At 37.7% G+C, this 14,362-nt stretch overlaps 2 protein-coding genes and 1 pseudogene across 3 annotated transcripts; 2 read left to right on the forward strand and 1 right to left on the reverse strand.

Annotated features, from left to right (window-relative positions):
- The first annotated feature begins 873 nt into the window (after window positions 1–873).
- Window positions 874–5,726, forward strand: LOC113316865 (F-box protein At3g07870-like). Of its 2 annotated transcripts, none has more exons than XM_026565020.1 (2): window positions 874–2,131; window positions 5,274–5,726. In XM_026565020.1, exon 1 carries the CDS (start codon window positions 960–962, stop codon window positions 1,833–1,835), a length of 876 nt encoding a protein of 291 aa, XP_026420805.1. In that variant the 5' UTR covers window positions 874–959; the 3' UTR covers window positions 1,836–2,131; window positions 5,274–5,726. The 2 variants fall into 2 exon arrangements, with proteins under 2 accessions (XP_026420805.1, XP_026420806.1); XM_026565021.1 differs by having other exon boundaries at window positions 5,304–5,726.
- Window positions 5,727–7,334: 1,608 nt separating this feature from the next.
- Window positions 7,335–8,717, forward strand: LOC113314989 (annotated as a pseudogene).
- A 104-nt stretch (window positions 8,718–8,821) lies between these two features.
- On the reverse strand, window positions 8,822–12,399 carry LOC113318756 (receptor-like protein kinase HSL1). Its single transcript, XM_026566997.1, has 2 exons — window positions 9,707–12,399; window positions 8,822–9,595 (listed from the first exon to the last, which is right to left on the reverse strand). Exons 1-2 carry the CDS (start codon window positions 12,357–12,359, stop codon window positions 9,132–9,134), a joined length of 3,117 nt encoding a protein of 1,038 aa, XP_026422782.1. The 5' UTR covers window positions 12,360–12,399; the 3' UTR covers window positions 8,822–9,131.
- Window positions 12,400–14,362: the final 1,963 nt, after the last annotated feature.

Genomic DNA, 14,362 nt, shown 5'->3' on the forward strand with positions numbered 1-14,362 from the left:
ATCTTAACTAAAGATCAAATAGCTGACATCTTCACTAAGGGTCTGTCAGTACCACGGTTTCATTATCTCAGGAACAAGTTGAACATTCAACAACTCATGTACAACTTGAGGGAGGATGTTAAGGATACATCTATTGTCACTCATTCAAAGCCGTAATTGTATGTGCATCCTTCAAATCTACAGCTGCCAAAATATGTCGACATTGTAATCTGTGTCAATTACGTATCTTTGGTATACAAAATATGTAAAATCTTTTGTAATTAAAGTCCTATATGGCACTATATAATGAAGGAGAATCCACAGTATTATGCGTGGAACATTTCACCAGATATTCAAGTCCTGTCTCTCTAATGCTCGTGTGCGTTTCACTGAAGCGTCAATAGCGTTAGATGCACAGTAGACTTCTCATGTTACTTCCTCCTGATTTAACAACAGGTGGAACACTTCGGTGTGGCTTCTGCCAACACAGGAAAATACCCGCAAATGTAATTTCTCTGCATCACTGAACATTACACAATTGTAGAGTGCATAATGCTAACAAATTTGCAAATTACACTACAAGTTTTGCTGCTCATCTTGATAGAGGCGCATCACAGAAAATGGATCATCCATGTAAAACCTTAGCCATGAAGACGAATAAAAGAGTCGGAACAAAGAAATACCTATAGGCCTGTGATGCACAAAAATGTCCATGAAGCAGTCCACATCTCTCTCATATGCAAATACCTTGTAATAAAAATACTACAATAATTTACCGTCCCTAAATCAGCCTGGTAAATTTGAGATACTACCAAAGGTAAAAGCACAAATTATGTGCCACGTCAATAAAAACAAACACATCCATTTCTTTCTCAGTAAACTCATTTACTTTCTCTCTCTCCACAATCAAAATTCTCAGTTCTTCTTCAAAACCCTAACATTTCATCAACTGTAAATCAATCCCTCTTCTTCGTCAGTTAATGGGGAAATTTAATCATCTCCCAACAGAAGTCGTACTAGATATTTTAACTAGGTTACCAACAGAATCGGTGTTGGAGTGTAAATTGGTGTGCAAACCATGGCGGAATCTTGTATCTCATCATCCGTCATTCTCTCAAATTCATTTATCTCATCTTAATCAATCCGCTGATTCTGATGGTAAGTTGGGTTTTCTTGTCTTGAATGAGAACAAGGGCTTTTACTACTTTGAGTATGATGCTGATGAAACACCTACTGGTCGTATTAGAAGGATCAATTTAACCCCTCCAATTGCATATGTTGGTGGTTATAAGGTTTTTGGTTCATTTAACGGTTTTGTCTGTCTGTGTGAATATCGATATGGAACTGTTTGTATTTGTAACCCCTTGACCAAAGAATATGTTGAGCTACCAGAAATTATCAGAGATTGGGGCTCAGATCGGTATGTTCCTCCTTGGACCAGAGGGTTTGGTTACCTTCCTTCAACTAATGAGTATAAAGTTGTTGAAATTTATAGGTTAAGAACAGACCTCAATATCGTTGAGGTTTTGATGTTTACTGTTGGCAGTGGGAATGGGTGGAGAAATGTTGGGAGGTTTGAAATTCAGTCTGGTGAAGCATATGTGGAAGATGGTGTCTTTCTGAATGGAGCGCTGCATTTTGTGGAAATAGATGAAGGAAGGGTTTTTGTTTTTGATTTGATTGAGGAAAAGTTTTGTGAACATGTTTCACCACCTCCTAGGCCACCAGGTTCCACATCCTATGAATATTTCTCTATAGGGGTTTTCGGTGGGGTTTTATATTATGCTATCAGATATTACTGTCGTAACATCCTGCACACATGTTACGACATATGGCCACTGAAAGGGTTGGCCTAAAGAGTTTGCTTTTACCGGAAGACAACCATTTGCCGTTACCAAGAGTGGTGGTGCTTTATATTGCAGTTATAGGTCTCTTGGCATTTACGATGCAACAGCTTCAACCGCGAAAGAGCTTGTGCATTTTAGTGCAGCTAGCCAAATATATCCTCACATGAACACCTTTGTTTCGTTGAAAGAATTAGGAGAAGATGATCTAAAAATAATGGATTCAGCCAAATCAAGTGAAGACAGAAAGTCATGTTTTTCAGCGAAGGACCTAGCAAGATAAGATCCCTGGATGCACTTGTTAACAGGTAATCTTCGCTGAGCTTCTGAATTAACATTATAGATAAACCTTCTGGCATTAACTTAAGGAGTATATTACATAAAGCTTACTGTATTTTTATGTCATCAATTTCAAGTTGACGTCATCTTTTCATTTTTTAGTTAAGCTATCCTGCTTTGTCAATGTGCAATTTGTTAACCGCTCGATCTAAATGCATTTGGAGCACCGAGTGTGTGTTGCATACTTTAGTAATTTGTTTCATATAATCGATAGATAATTTGGCATCTAAATTTGCACCTCTGAGGTTATGTTAAGGTAAAATCACTTTCATAATACAAAATTAGAAGCCTGAATAGGAAAGAACACTTAAATTTGTCACCATTCTTCAATTAATATATTTTAATATATTGAGAAAAATAGTGCCAAGTAGGCAGGTTTCTGTGTGATCCTATCGAGATCTACGTTTCAACTGTCGTTAACTACAACAATGCCATCAGTATATATTTTACCCTGTTCTCAGCTTAAGAAGGAGAATGTCATTAGTGTTGTTTTCTAACCCAACCCAAACCATTGAGTTGATGTTGTATGATCAAATTTGATATCCTTTGTTCAAGAGGCATTTTCATAATCATGTTTAGGCTATAAACTCCTCTCTCACCCCTAAAAACACGCCTCCTCTACTTAAGGAAGCATAAGAAGATGCCATTGTTAAGTAGAGCAGGCATGTTTTTAGGGGTGAGAGAGGAGTTTATAGCCCTAATTAGAGTAGGCATTTTCTTAGGGGTGAGAGAGGAAGATACACCACCGAGGGATACATCTCTTGATGAAATTGTAGCCGTTCATTTATTGTTTCCATGTGATGCCATAGTGCGTGGAGAAGAAATAATTCTCTGGGCAATGGAAGCAATATCGTCCTAGATGATTGCATCTATTGCATCCATGAATTCTTCAACAGGTTTCCTGCAAAAGAGGATTTTAGGAAATTACTGTTTCCCCAAATATAAAGGAATGTCCTGCAACTGAGATTGTTTTAGGGGGGAGACTCTAAGCTCATCATAGAAAATTGTTCGTCCTTTCAGAGAAGTTTGGGATCAAAAGAGGAAAAAAGAGACAGAACAGCAAAGAGGAAAATGACTCTAAGCCATAAAGAGGAAAAACGAGATAGAACAGCAAAGATATAAATATAGCTGTAATGCGCAAAAGTGTTAGTGAAGCAGTTCATACCTCTTTCTGTATAGTATATGCCAATATTTATTGCCTTATATCTTCTGAATTCTGGTGCAATTGTCTGGACGAACCATTATGAGGGAGTCTATTTTGTTCTTATTTCCTAGCATAATCGGTAGATAATTTGGCAATTCAAATTTGAACCTCCGCATGTTATGTTAAGGTTTAATCACTTTCACAGCACAGAACTAGAAACTTGAATAGGAAACAATACTAACGTTTGTCATCATTCGTCAATTTATGTAGTAAGAACAACAGATTCAGGTAGGCAGAGTTCTCTGTGATAGTGATCATGATTTACATTTTAACTCTGTCGTTCACCACCATCAAGCTACTTTTTAGTCTTCAAACCATGCTATGTTTCCATAACATTTTGATAAAAGCTTATTGCTTGTCTGTTTTATGTCATCAATCTCAACTTGACATCATCCTTTTCTTTTTTTGGTTTAGCTATACTGCTTTGTTGATGTGCAATTTGTTGCCTTGCCCATTCAATCTAACTGCGATTGGATAGTGTGATGCATACTTAACTTGTTTCGTATAAGCAATAGATAGATTGATTAGTTGGGGATCCAAGTTTGCACCTCCGTGTATTATGTTAAGGTAGAATCACTTTGGTACCATAAAATTGGATGCTCGAATAGGAAATAACACTTAAATCTGTCATCATTCATCAGTAAATTTACTAAGAACAATGGAGTCAATTAGGGAGGATTCTCTGTTATAGATATCAAGATAAACGTTACAACTGTCAAATACAATTAAGTTAATTGTTTGTCTCAAAATAATGCTATCTTCTTATGATTGGATGCGTTTTCTGTAATTGTAGTTATCCACATATTTCATTCCTACCTCCACTCTTTTTGCACACTGAGGTTCAGTTAGAACTTAAATTGCATCATTTTTAACACAGCAGTCGATGGAGTGTCACCGGTTCCGACAACAGTGGCATCATTGTACTATATTTTTTTTGTTTTTTTCACCTTAGGAGGCTTGGGTATGAGGATCACCGATTTCGACAACAGTGGCATCATTGTACTACAGTATATTTTTTGTTTTTTTCACCTTAGGAGGCTTGGGTATGAGGAGATCAGTAACTCGAACATAAAAGATTGGTAACTCAACACCCTGATTTGATTGGACACTAGGTCTGTTGCATTTGTTTCTGCTAAGTCTATGGAATTATGTAAGGTCCAGTATGCTTGACTCACTAGTTCCCATCTCTGTTTTCCCTATGATATTCGTCTTTTTTTTTCTCAATACAATGCTTAAGTTTCACAACATGGCAGTAGTGGTCATATTTCTTCAGAAGAAAAAAAGAATGTGGTGAAAAACTTTGCATCAGCTGTCTTTAAATACAACCAAGCTAGCTGTTTCTCTTGAAATAATGTTACGTTTCCATGTCCGTAAGATGTAGTAACTTCTCATGAATGGTTGCAAAAAAATTTGCCATCTTCTTATGAATGGTTAAGTTTTCTCATAATTGTAGATATCCTCACATTTCATGCTGGGATGTCACCCGAGTCCAACAAAAACGGCGCAGTTAGATATTTTTTTTCTTTATTTTCACCTTAAGAGGGTATGACGAGACCAGTAACTTAGACATGAAGATTGGTAACTCGGACATTGACGTGATCTGTAAACAATGATTAACTTGTAATCAACACTACGTCTGTTGCATTTGTTCCTGCTTGTACGATTTTACTAGTTCCTGCATAACTTCGTGAAATTATGTAAGGTCGAATATGCTCGACGCACTAGTTTCTTTTTGTGTTTTCTCAACATAGCAGCAGTAGTCATTGTAATCTGCTATTTTCCCGTTAAATTCCTTTCTGGGATGTAGCTGTAGAAACTCTCTTTCATGTATGTGGATCGCACCTCCATGTTACTAGTTCAAACTTAATGTTGATGTTTCATTCTTCCCCAATGTGCTAATGTTTCAGGCATGGATCTTTTTCTGCAAAATTGTGCAGAAAAATGCTTTGCAAAATCTGGAAATCTCAAAAAGGACCTAGAGTAGGCAGAAGCTCTAATTCTGCTTAAATTGGATCCTCCTTCACATACAGTTATATCATTCTATCATAGAAGGGGACAACAGGGGACCTATAGAAGCTATGGCTTCTAATTTTGGCTCTGCCAAAGTAAATGAATTTGAACTTTATTAGGAATGTAAAACTTTATCTAATTTTATTTCTGGTCTTCAATGGCTGATGTAAAACTGGTGATAATTAGGTCTAGTCTATGGATTCCTGCCACATCTATTTTTGATGTGTTTTGTACCACATGTCCCTTAGGGTAACTGGAAGCATAAACAGTAGTAGGCTTAGGGTTCATCACCCATGGGAATATCTACCTGGTTGCTTGGTTTTCAATAATGTTCAAATGTCTGTACATTTTATTCTCTTTTATTCCATTTTGATAAGTATGGTTGGCCTCCTGGTACACCCGGCCCCTCGGACCAGCCACTGAATAAAGTCCAGTTTTAACCCCAAGTTCTTTTTGACCATATGGCTCAGTGGCCGCCAGAATTCCACCAATACTTCCACTAGCAGACATCTCTCACTTACAAACTGTGGGTAACATGAGCTCCATTGCACCAAAAATGAGTTCAATGCCTTGTTACCTTCTTGGTACACACGTATAACCCAGTTTCAGTTTTATTTTGTCTGGAAAAAGCAAAACACCAATGTAGTGTCCCGTGATTTAAGCTAGAATTTGATGAGTCATCACATATACCATCTACACGTGTCCTTTTATGTGTCCATTGTTTGACACGTCTCTACTCAATCCCACAACAAATACAGGCTCATGTGCAAGAAAGAGTATACGAATACTAATATTATGAAATTGAAATTGAAATTGAAATTGAAATGAGTTCTCATCCAGCTCTGGAGCGAATTGATGGAGCTTGAAGAAACGAAGACTGAAAATGTACACAAAAAAGAAGAGCAACCAGCAGCAACTCAACAGTCTGGGAACGATCAAATCAGTATGGAGAACAACAAGAACAGCAACAAAGTTGTGGACTCAAATGAGATGGGTTGTCACGAAGGATATAGCCAAGAAGATTACAAGCAAGATGTTCAAGCGGTAGTGAGAGGCCTTCCTCATCAACAAGTTCCTCAACCTGGAGATTTCTCAACCCAGGCTCTCGAACGTTTGTAATAATCCTCTGTAATACCAGTTTAGTTTATTACTCTTATGTAGCCCGAAGTTTTGCGATTGTTGATCACGATTTAATTCCCAGTTTTATTTTTCAGTGTTATTTTAATTTTCAATACAGAGATGTAAACAAGAACAGGATTCATAATCGCAAATCCAAAACTCGATTTTGTTTTCCCCATCAGCTTAATCGTCGTCAAATGCAATTTTATATCCTGCAGGAAGGTAGTTGGTTGCTTGTTTTCCTAGGCCAGCACCACCACCATAACCTCTGGGTGAATGAACTATGTTTTGGTAACTTGCGCAATCATAAAGCCCAAAGTCTCTAATGCTCGGGTGCGTTTCACTGGAGTGTCAATAGCGTTGCATGCACGTTAGACTTGTCATGTTGCTTCCTCCTGATTTAGCAACAGGAACAACCATCACTTTCAGGCTTCCAAATCTAGTCTATGAACGTCTTATAAATACACGAGGGATTAACCACATCCTTCATATTACAATTACGTTCTATCTTTAAGAGTCTTGTTTCTTGTGTTGTACGTCTTGTGAACAACTTTTTATTTGTAGAGACAACTTTTAAGATGTCAGGAGAAAGAATAGATCCAGATTGGCCTGCTAATAATAAAGTCGGAAAGACTTTTCTTAAGTTCATCAAAGAAAACGACCAGAAGATTTGGCAGTCGAGTCTCCTCTTTGCTAATGCTCGGTTCAAGCCTATTTTCCTAGGAACTCTTCAACCTAACGCTACCTTGAGTAAGCTGATAAAGCGTGTTTGTGATACTCAAAAATATATTCGTGCAGCAGAAGTATGTGCTGCAGCTACATTAACTGAAACACACAGGATGAAAAGCTCAGAAACATGGAGTAAAGCTATGTCGATACTAAAAGAATTTGAAGAACAGTGCGCTACACCAATTGAGAAACTAAGACTAGTTGATGATGCTATGACAGCTGAGATGCATGCTGGTCTTGCTTCTGAAGGTGGTAGTAAGCTTAAGATGCTTAATAGCTATGTCGATAATCTCCCTACTGGTGATGAACATGGATTATTTTATGCTTTGGATCTCGGCGGCACAAACTTCCGTGTGTTGCGTGTACAATTGGGTGGAAGGGACGGGCGTGTTGCTAAACAAGAATTCACCGAAGTCTCAATTCCTCCTGAATTGATGACTGCCACTTCAAGCGAGCTATTTGATTTCATTGCTAAAGAACTCGCAAGATTTATAGCGACAGAAGGGCAAGGTTTCTTCCTCCCTCCTGGTAGTCAGAGGGAATTGGGTTTCACCTTTTCATTCCCTGTGAAGCAGTTATCGATCGCATCAGGGACAAAGGGTTTCTCGATTGATGACGCGGTTGATAAAGATGTTGTGGTAGAACTAACTAAAGCCTTAGACAGGTAGGGTATAGATATGCGTGTGGCAGCTCTGGTGAACGACACAATAGGTACACTAGCTGGAGGAAAATACTTCAACAATGATGTTGCAGCCGCAGTTATTTTAGGAACTGGAACTAATGCAGCATATGTAGAGCGTGCACATGGTCTCCTGCCTAAATCAGGAAAAATGGTAATCAACACGGAGTGGGGTAACTTCCAATCATCGCACCTACCTGTAACTGAATATGATCAGGCTTTGGACCAGGACAGTCTTAACGTTGGTGAGCAGATATTTGAGAAGATTATTTCTGGGATGTACTTGGGAGATATTTTGCGTAGAGTTCTCTGCAAAATGGCTGAAGAGGCTGGATTTTTTGGTGATATTGTTCCGCCAAAACTTAAGACTCGATTCATTTTAAGGACTCCTGAAATGTCTGCCATGCATCATGACACATCCCTAGATTTGAGTGTGGTTGCAAGCAAATTGAAGGACATCTTTGGGATATCTGATACTTCCCTTGAAACAAGAAGAGTGGTTGTAGAGCTCTGCAACATTGTTGCCACACGAGCTGCAAGTCTTTCGGCTGCAGGGATCTTGGGTATTTTGAAGAAGATGGGAAAAGACACTTTAAAGGAGGGAGAGAAGCAGAGAACTGTTGTAGCCGTGGATGGAGGATTGTTTGAGCACTACACCAAATTCAGATCCTGTTTGAAGAGCACCCTCAACGAGTTACTCGGAGATGAAGTTGCACACACCGTTGTTATTGAGCATGCAAATGATGGCTCTGGAATTGGAGCTGCTCTTCTTGCAGCTTCTCATTCTCAGTATCACTAAGTTGAAGAATCCTGATAAGACACAATGCCTGAAACTGTATAATTGTAGAAACTTGGAAGTGGCTTGTGATATCGCACTTCGGTCTGCCTTCTGTGCCTTTTATTCTTTCTTGCTGTAAATTACAAACTTGGTGAAATCGTATATGGGCGTAATATAAGTCAAATACACTGTATTCTTTTATTTAGTTGATTTCTATTTTGGGCAAAACTTGTACAAACATAACAAAAGACCTGCAAATCTAATTTTTCTGCATCACTAAACACTACACTACTACAGAGTGCAGAATGCTAACATATTTTCTATAATTTTTCTATAAGTTCTCTATAAGTTCTACTCACAATGACAGTCCCTAACTGTACAAGAGCTCTCCACTGAACACCCAATGATCTCGATGGAGGCGCAAATGACACAGTGCTATATGGGGGAACTTTAAACTTCCGGGGAGCTGTGATTCACATCTGAAATCCTTTTCTTACTACGACCTCCTTTGTAGGTAGAAAGCAAATCAGCAGAATGACTACTAAGAAGAAGAGGAGCAACATCATTATCAGCAGTAACCAAGGCTTTCTTCTCGTATACTTCTTGGGAAGAACAATGCCTGACTAGATATTGCAGTGCTTCTGACATGGTAGGCCTTTTGGAAGGTAATGTACTTGTACACATCAACCCAAGTCTGAATACACTCGTCATTTCCGCCACGTTGCAACCTTCTTTCACTTCTTCATCTAGCAGAGCATCCAATGGTGTTTCTAGAAACCGGTGTGACGCCCATTCAGCAAGGCTTCTATCTTCATCTCCTTTATTCGCTTCTCGTCCAGTAACAAGTTCCAAGAGTACAACCCCAAAGCTATAAACATCGACCTTTTCATTTACTTTGAGTGTCCGACCATACTCTGAAATATATGAGATCCACTCAACCGGATTAGCCTAACATTTCTAGAAAGACAGCTTTAACATCAAATTTGAAAATATGGGGAAAGAAAGAAAACAGAAAAGAAGGTTACCTGGAGCAATGTATCCAAAAGAGCCAGCAACAATGGATGCTGAAAATGGTTGTCCTGCCTGAACTATCTTAGCTACCCCAAAATCCGCGACTTTTGCTTTAAAGTCGGAATCCAATAAGATATTACTCGACTTAACATCCCGATGAATAATAGGCGGAGAACAATTATGATGAATGTAAGAAAGTCCTTGAGCAACTCCTACAGCAATTTTCAACCTCTTCTGCCAATCCAAAGTTCTCCGTTCGTTCAAAGGCAATAATCCATTATTCCTCTGATGTAACCATTGATCCAAGCTACCATTTTCCATGTACTCGTAAACAAGAAGCTTTGCATACTTACTTGACATATAGCCCATCAATTTCACTACATTATTATGCTTAATATTTCCAAGGATTTCAACTTCTGTTTGAAACTGTGTTGCATGTTTCGAATCCACTTTCCCTTTACTTGAAATCTTTTTAACTGCAACAGACTTATCTGGATGATTAATGGATACTTTGTATACTTCCCCACATCCACCACTTCCAATCAAATTACTCTTTGTTAAGCCCGACAAAATCTGCGATTCACTGAAGTCCACTAATCTCTGAAACCTTATCACCTTCCACGTTATAGAATCTTCTTCATCCTCTTGTTTTCGCTTATATATACTTCTTATGGCAAACAATACCAAGATGACTGCAAGAAGTATCGTTACTACAACAACAACAACAACTATCAAAGCGATAAATTTTGGTGAAAGCCTACGTGAACTTCGATTAGACAAGGAATTGCAGGATACAAGGTTTGATATTTTAGTATTGGAGCAAAGGCCAGAATTGTTGAAGAAGCTGTCTTCAAATGCCAGGTTTTCTAATTGAGATGGGAGCTTCCCAGAGAGTAAATTTGACGACAGGTTAAGGAAATTTAGCTTTAAGTTGCCAATCTCAAATGGAATTGAACCAGAAATTTGGTTTTCAGATAAATCAAGCATATTGAGATTAGGAAGTGAACCTATTTTTGAAGGAAGTGCACCCGAAATCCGGTTTCTACTTAGAGTTAAAGTGTTGAGCGACTTCCATGAGATGATATCGGAAGGAATCGAACCCGAAATTTCATTTCCATCTAAAGCCAGAGAAGTAAGGTTAGAAAGAGCAGTGAGCCCCGTAGGTATCTCACCAGTAAAGAGATTGTTGCTTCCATCAAACACCACCAATTGCGCTGAACTTCCAATGCCCAAAGGAATCCTCCCTGTAAACCTGTTGTTTCCAATCTCTAAGCGCTCTAAACTTGAACTCAACTTATCTGGAAGTGCCCCCGAGAACATATTATCATGTATCTGAACATGCAACAAATTCACTGGCGACCAAAAACTAGCTGGAAGCTCACCACCCAACATATTCTTGTACAGCAAAATATTTTTTAAACTAGGACACTTCGCTAACGACTTCGGTAATCCACCAGAAAAACTATTCGAAAACGCCGAAATCCCATAGAACTCACCACCAAGGCATAAATTATCAGGCAACTTTCCGGAAAGTCTATTTGTATCAACTTCAAGATACTGAAGCTTCGAATGCAACCCCAAGTCTCCTGGCAGTTCACCAATCAAGTCATTTCCAAACAACCGAATATCAGTAAGCAATGGAAGTGAACCAATACTCTTCGGTATCTCCCCCGTCAACCGATTCCAGTATATAATCAAATTTGTCAAATTCTTCCACTTGCCAAAACCTTCCGGTATCGAACCCGTTAACTCATTCATCGACAAATCAATCCCTCCCATACCCAAACACTCAATTTCCTTCGGAATTTCACCTGATAACTTGTTCTGAAACAATTTCACATACGTCAAGTACCTTAACGTAAAGAGACTTTCCGGAATTTTGCCGCTCAAATTATTGGACGCAAGGTTCAAAAGATCAAGACTAGTAAAATTAACAACCCATTCCGGAATCTCTCCGACCAAATTCGCCTCTTCCATCCAAAATTTCTTCAGCTTTACCAATTTACTGAATTCATCCGGTATCTTTGACGGAACAAAGTCATTATAAGGCATCTCAAGAACTTCAAGATTCGATAACTTCCCGATTTCCACCGGAATAGTTCCATTAAAATGGTTACTAGTAAGAATCAAACTCTCTAAGAACTCCAAATTCCCTATTTCCGGCGGTATATCACCAGTAAAGTTATTAACAGTCAGATTAAGTACTTTAAGCTTCTTAAGTCTATCAATCTCATTAGGAATTACACCAACAAAGTTATTCATGGTCAAATCAAGAAATTCCAGGTTTGCACAATTCAATACAGAAACTGGGAACCCCCCAGGAAAATAATTCCATGAAAGATCAATCGATGTTAAATTCTTCAAATCACATATAAAATCTGGCACTTTTTCTGTAATACTCATGTTGTAAAGTGAGATTGTAGTAACTGAGTTGTTGATGTCACAGAATATACCTGTCCAATTAGTACAGTGGCTAGGGTTTGATGATGGATTCCATGATTGTAACGCCAACGGGTTTCCAAATTCTTGCTTGAGCTCAAGTAGAATCCTTTGTTCTTCTTCATCTTCTTGATTTTTCTGTGATGTTGCTGTGAGAAAGAGAAGTGAAAGAATGAAAATGAGAGAAGAAATGGGTTTTCGAGAGTGGGTTACTCTCATCTTCTCCATTTTTCTGACTGAATTTTTTTGGTGAAAAATTCAGTTTCAGAAGGTGTTTATCTGGGGACATGTAATTTTCAGTGGAACGTGGAATGAGAGGGAAGTCAAAGTATTGCTTTTTGACTATTCAACGAAGACTGTCACACATCAGACGTTTAGTACACTTGTATTGACGTACTCGCCTAGAAAGAAATAAAAAAATATATGTTCGGGCACTAAAAAAATTTCTTTGATCTTCCGGAATCTGCTATCTGTTAGACAGCCTAGAGTTCATGGATGTGCAGTCCATCTAGTTACCTAGTGTTTCCCCTTTATATATATTGTATCCATGTAACCCTAAGAAACCGATGAATGAAAATTCTCTTGTCTCTTTGTCTTCCCTATAGTTCCATTGCAAGACGTTATCATGTCCGGTGCCGCCGTACCACAGAGCTAGATTGAATCAAAATTTTTTTAATGGATTATTGGACATCAATTATTATCAAGCTAATGAAATCGCTGGAATCAAATCAAATAAGTTTAGATTTATTTTTTTTTAATCAAATAAGTTGGATTTATTTATTTTTTTTCCCTGTTTTTAATTTTGGCATATCAATATAATTAGATTTATAAAAACTGTGTTGAAAATTGATTGGGTTAATTAAATGTTTTTTGTGTTGAAAATGGACCTGATGGTACCGTTGATTGATCCAATGGTTATTTTGTTGTCTGCATATATTAATATACTAATTAGGAATTAGTTTTGATTGATTATTATTTAATCAGGAATCTCTTACTGTGTTGTATGCATATACTATACTAACGAGAAATTAGTTTTTCTTCAATTCGCACTGTATAAGTTTGTCTAATTTTTTGGGATTTGAGATCTAGAATATGGGGAAGAAAAGATGCATGTTCGCTCTTTTCAAGAGAAGGAAAATCGGTCCTATCCAACCCGGTCCGACCGAACTCAACCCGGCCCGGCTCGACTCATCACCCGATTCGGCCTATTCCAACTTGTCCCATTTTAGTTTGGGGCTTTAGGTCGTGTGTGAACAAATCCGTTCCGGTTTTGTATATATGCAATGGGAACCAAAGTTTGAGGTACGTAATTAATGTGTGTTTGTACATTCAACACCTTTTGGGCTTATTTATTCTTTTTTTTAGAACATGACTAGTTCTATTTTTTTTTAAAGATAAGTCCATAAATAATCAATTTAATTATGACTGTGGACCTCGTTCATTAAGCATTTTGCTTAATGTTATTTAGTTCTCTTGAAAATGACATTGGCTATAATTCAATGATGTATTTTGTTCAATTGGTTGTACCAACTCTATTTCAATGTATTCACTTGGGGTTTAAAAGGACTTAAGCACCATTATTGTGTACTTAATATTTTTCTCCCAAAATTTGAATGTTCCTTGAAATGTATCCACTTGCTCGACTATTAATATGTCAGTTGTTTCAAAACATACGTTCAAATAAAATCACATGCATTCCAATTTTTGTGGAAGAACTCGCAAAAGATGATATTTGTCAGAAAATTTTCATTTCTCTACTTCATCCATAAACTAACGAACCGATATATGTTGAAGTATGACAACAAGAGAATTAATTATTTTCAATAATGTATTCAACCTAAAGTAAGTGGTTGACATGTGTAGTGAGATTCTCTTGGCTTATTGAGATAAAGAAATTTCTCAAATTAAGCTAAATGTAGCAAAATTGAAAATGGAAAGAACCCCGAAGTGATAAGGGTTAGACGTACTCATATAAAGCATGTGAAAAGGGACATATATATCATGAGACGGAAATGTAATTTTTCCCAGTAGTAACGACATCAAAGTACCAGTATCATCTGATATATATGAGATGAAGCTAAGATGTAATTCTAGCTCCCATCATAAATGAAATAGTTGGAAATGCACCTGGTCATAGGTGTTGATATATACAATGTAATGTGTATCATAGTAGCAACCAGTTTTCACATCAACTTTAATGGCAACAAGAACTTTGCCTGGCCAATTGACTA

This window comes from Papaver somniferum, chromosome 10, assembly GCF_003573695.1.
Source record: "Papaver somniferum cultivar HN1 chromosome 10, ASM357369v1, whole genome shotgun sequence".
Taxonomy (NCBI): domain Eukaryota; kingdom Viridiplantae; phylum Streptophyta; class Magnoliopsida; order Ranunculales; family Papaveraceae; genus Papaver; species Papaver somniferum.

What these genes read in the sequence shown, in the direction of transcription:
- LOC113316865 (XM_026565020.1), top strand. Translation starts at nt 960, where the DNA reads ATGGGGAAATTTAATCATCTCCCAACAGAAGTCGTACTAGATATTTTA.
- LOC113318756 (XM_026566997.1), bottom strand. Translation starts at nt 12,359, where the DNA reads ATGGAGAAGATGAGAGTAACCCACTCTCGAAAACCCATTTCTTCTCTC. An exon ending in TTTTGGATACATTGCTCCAG is followed by an intron (nt 9,596 to 9,706) that starts GTAACCTTCTTT and finishes CATATATTTCAG; the next exon opens with AGTATGGTCGGACACTCAAA.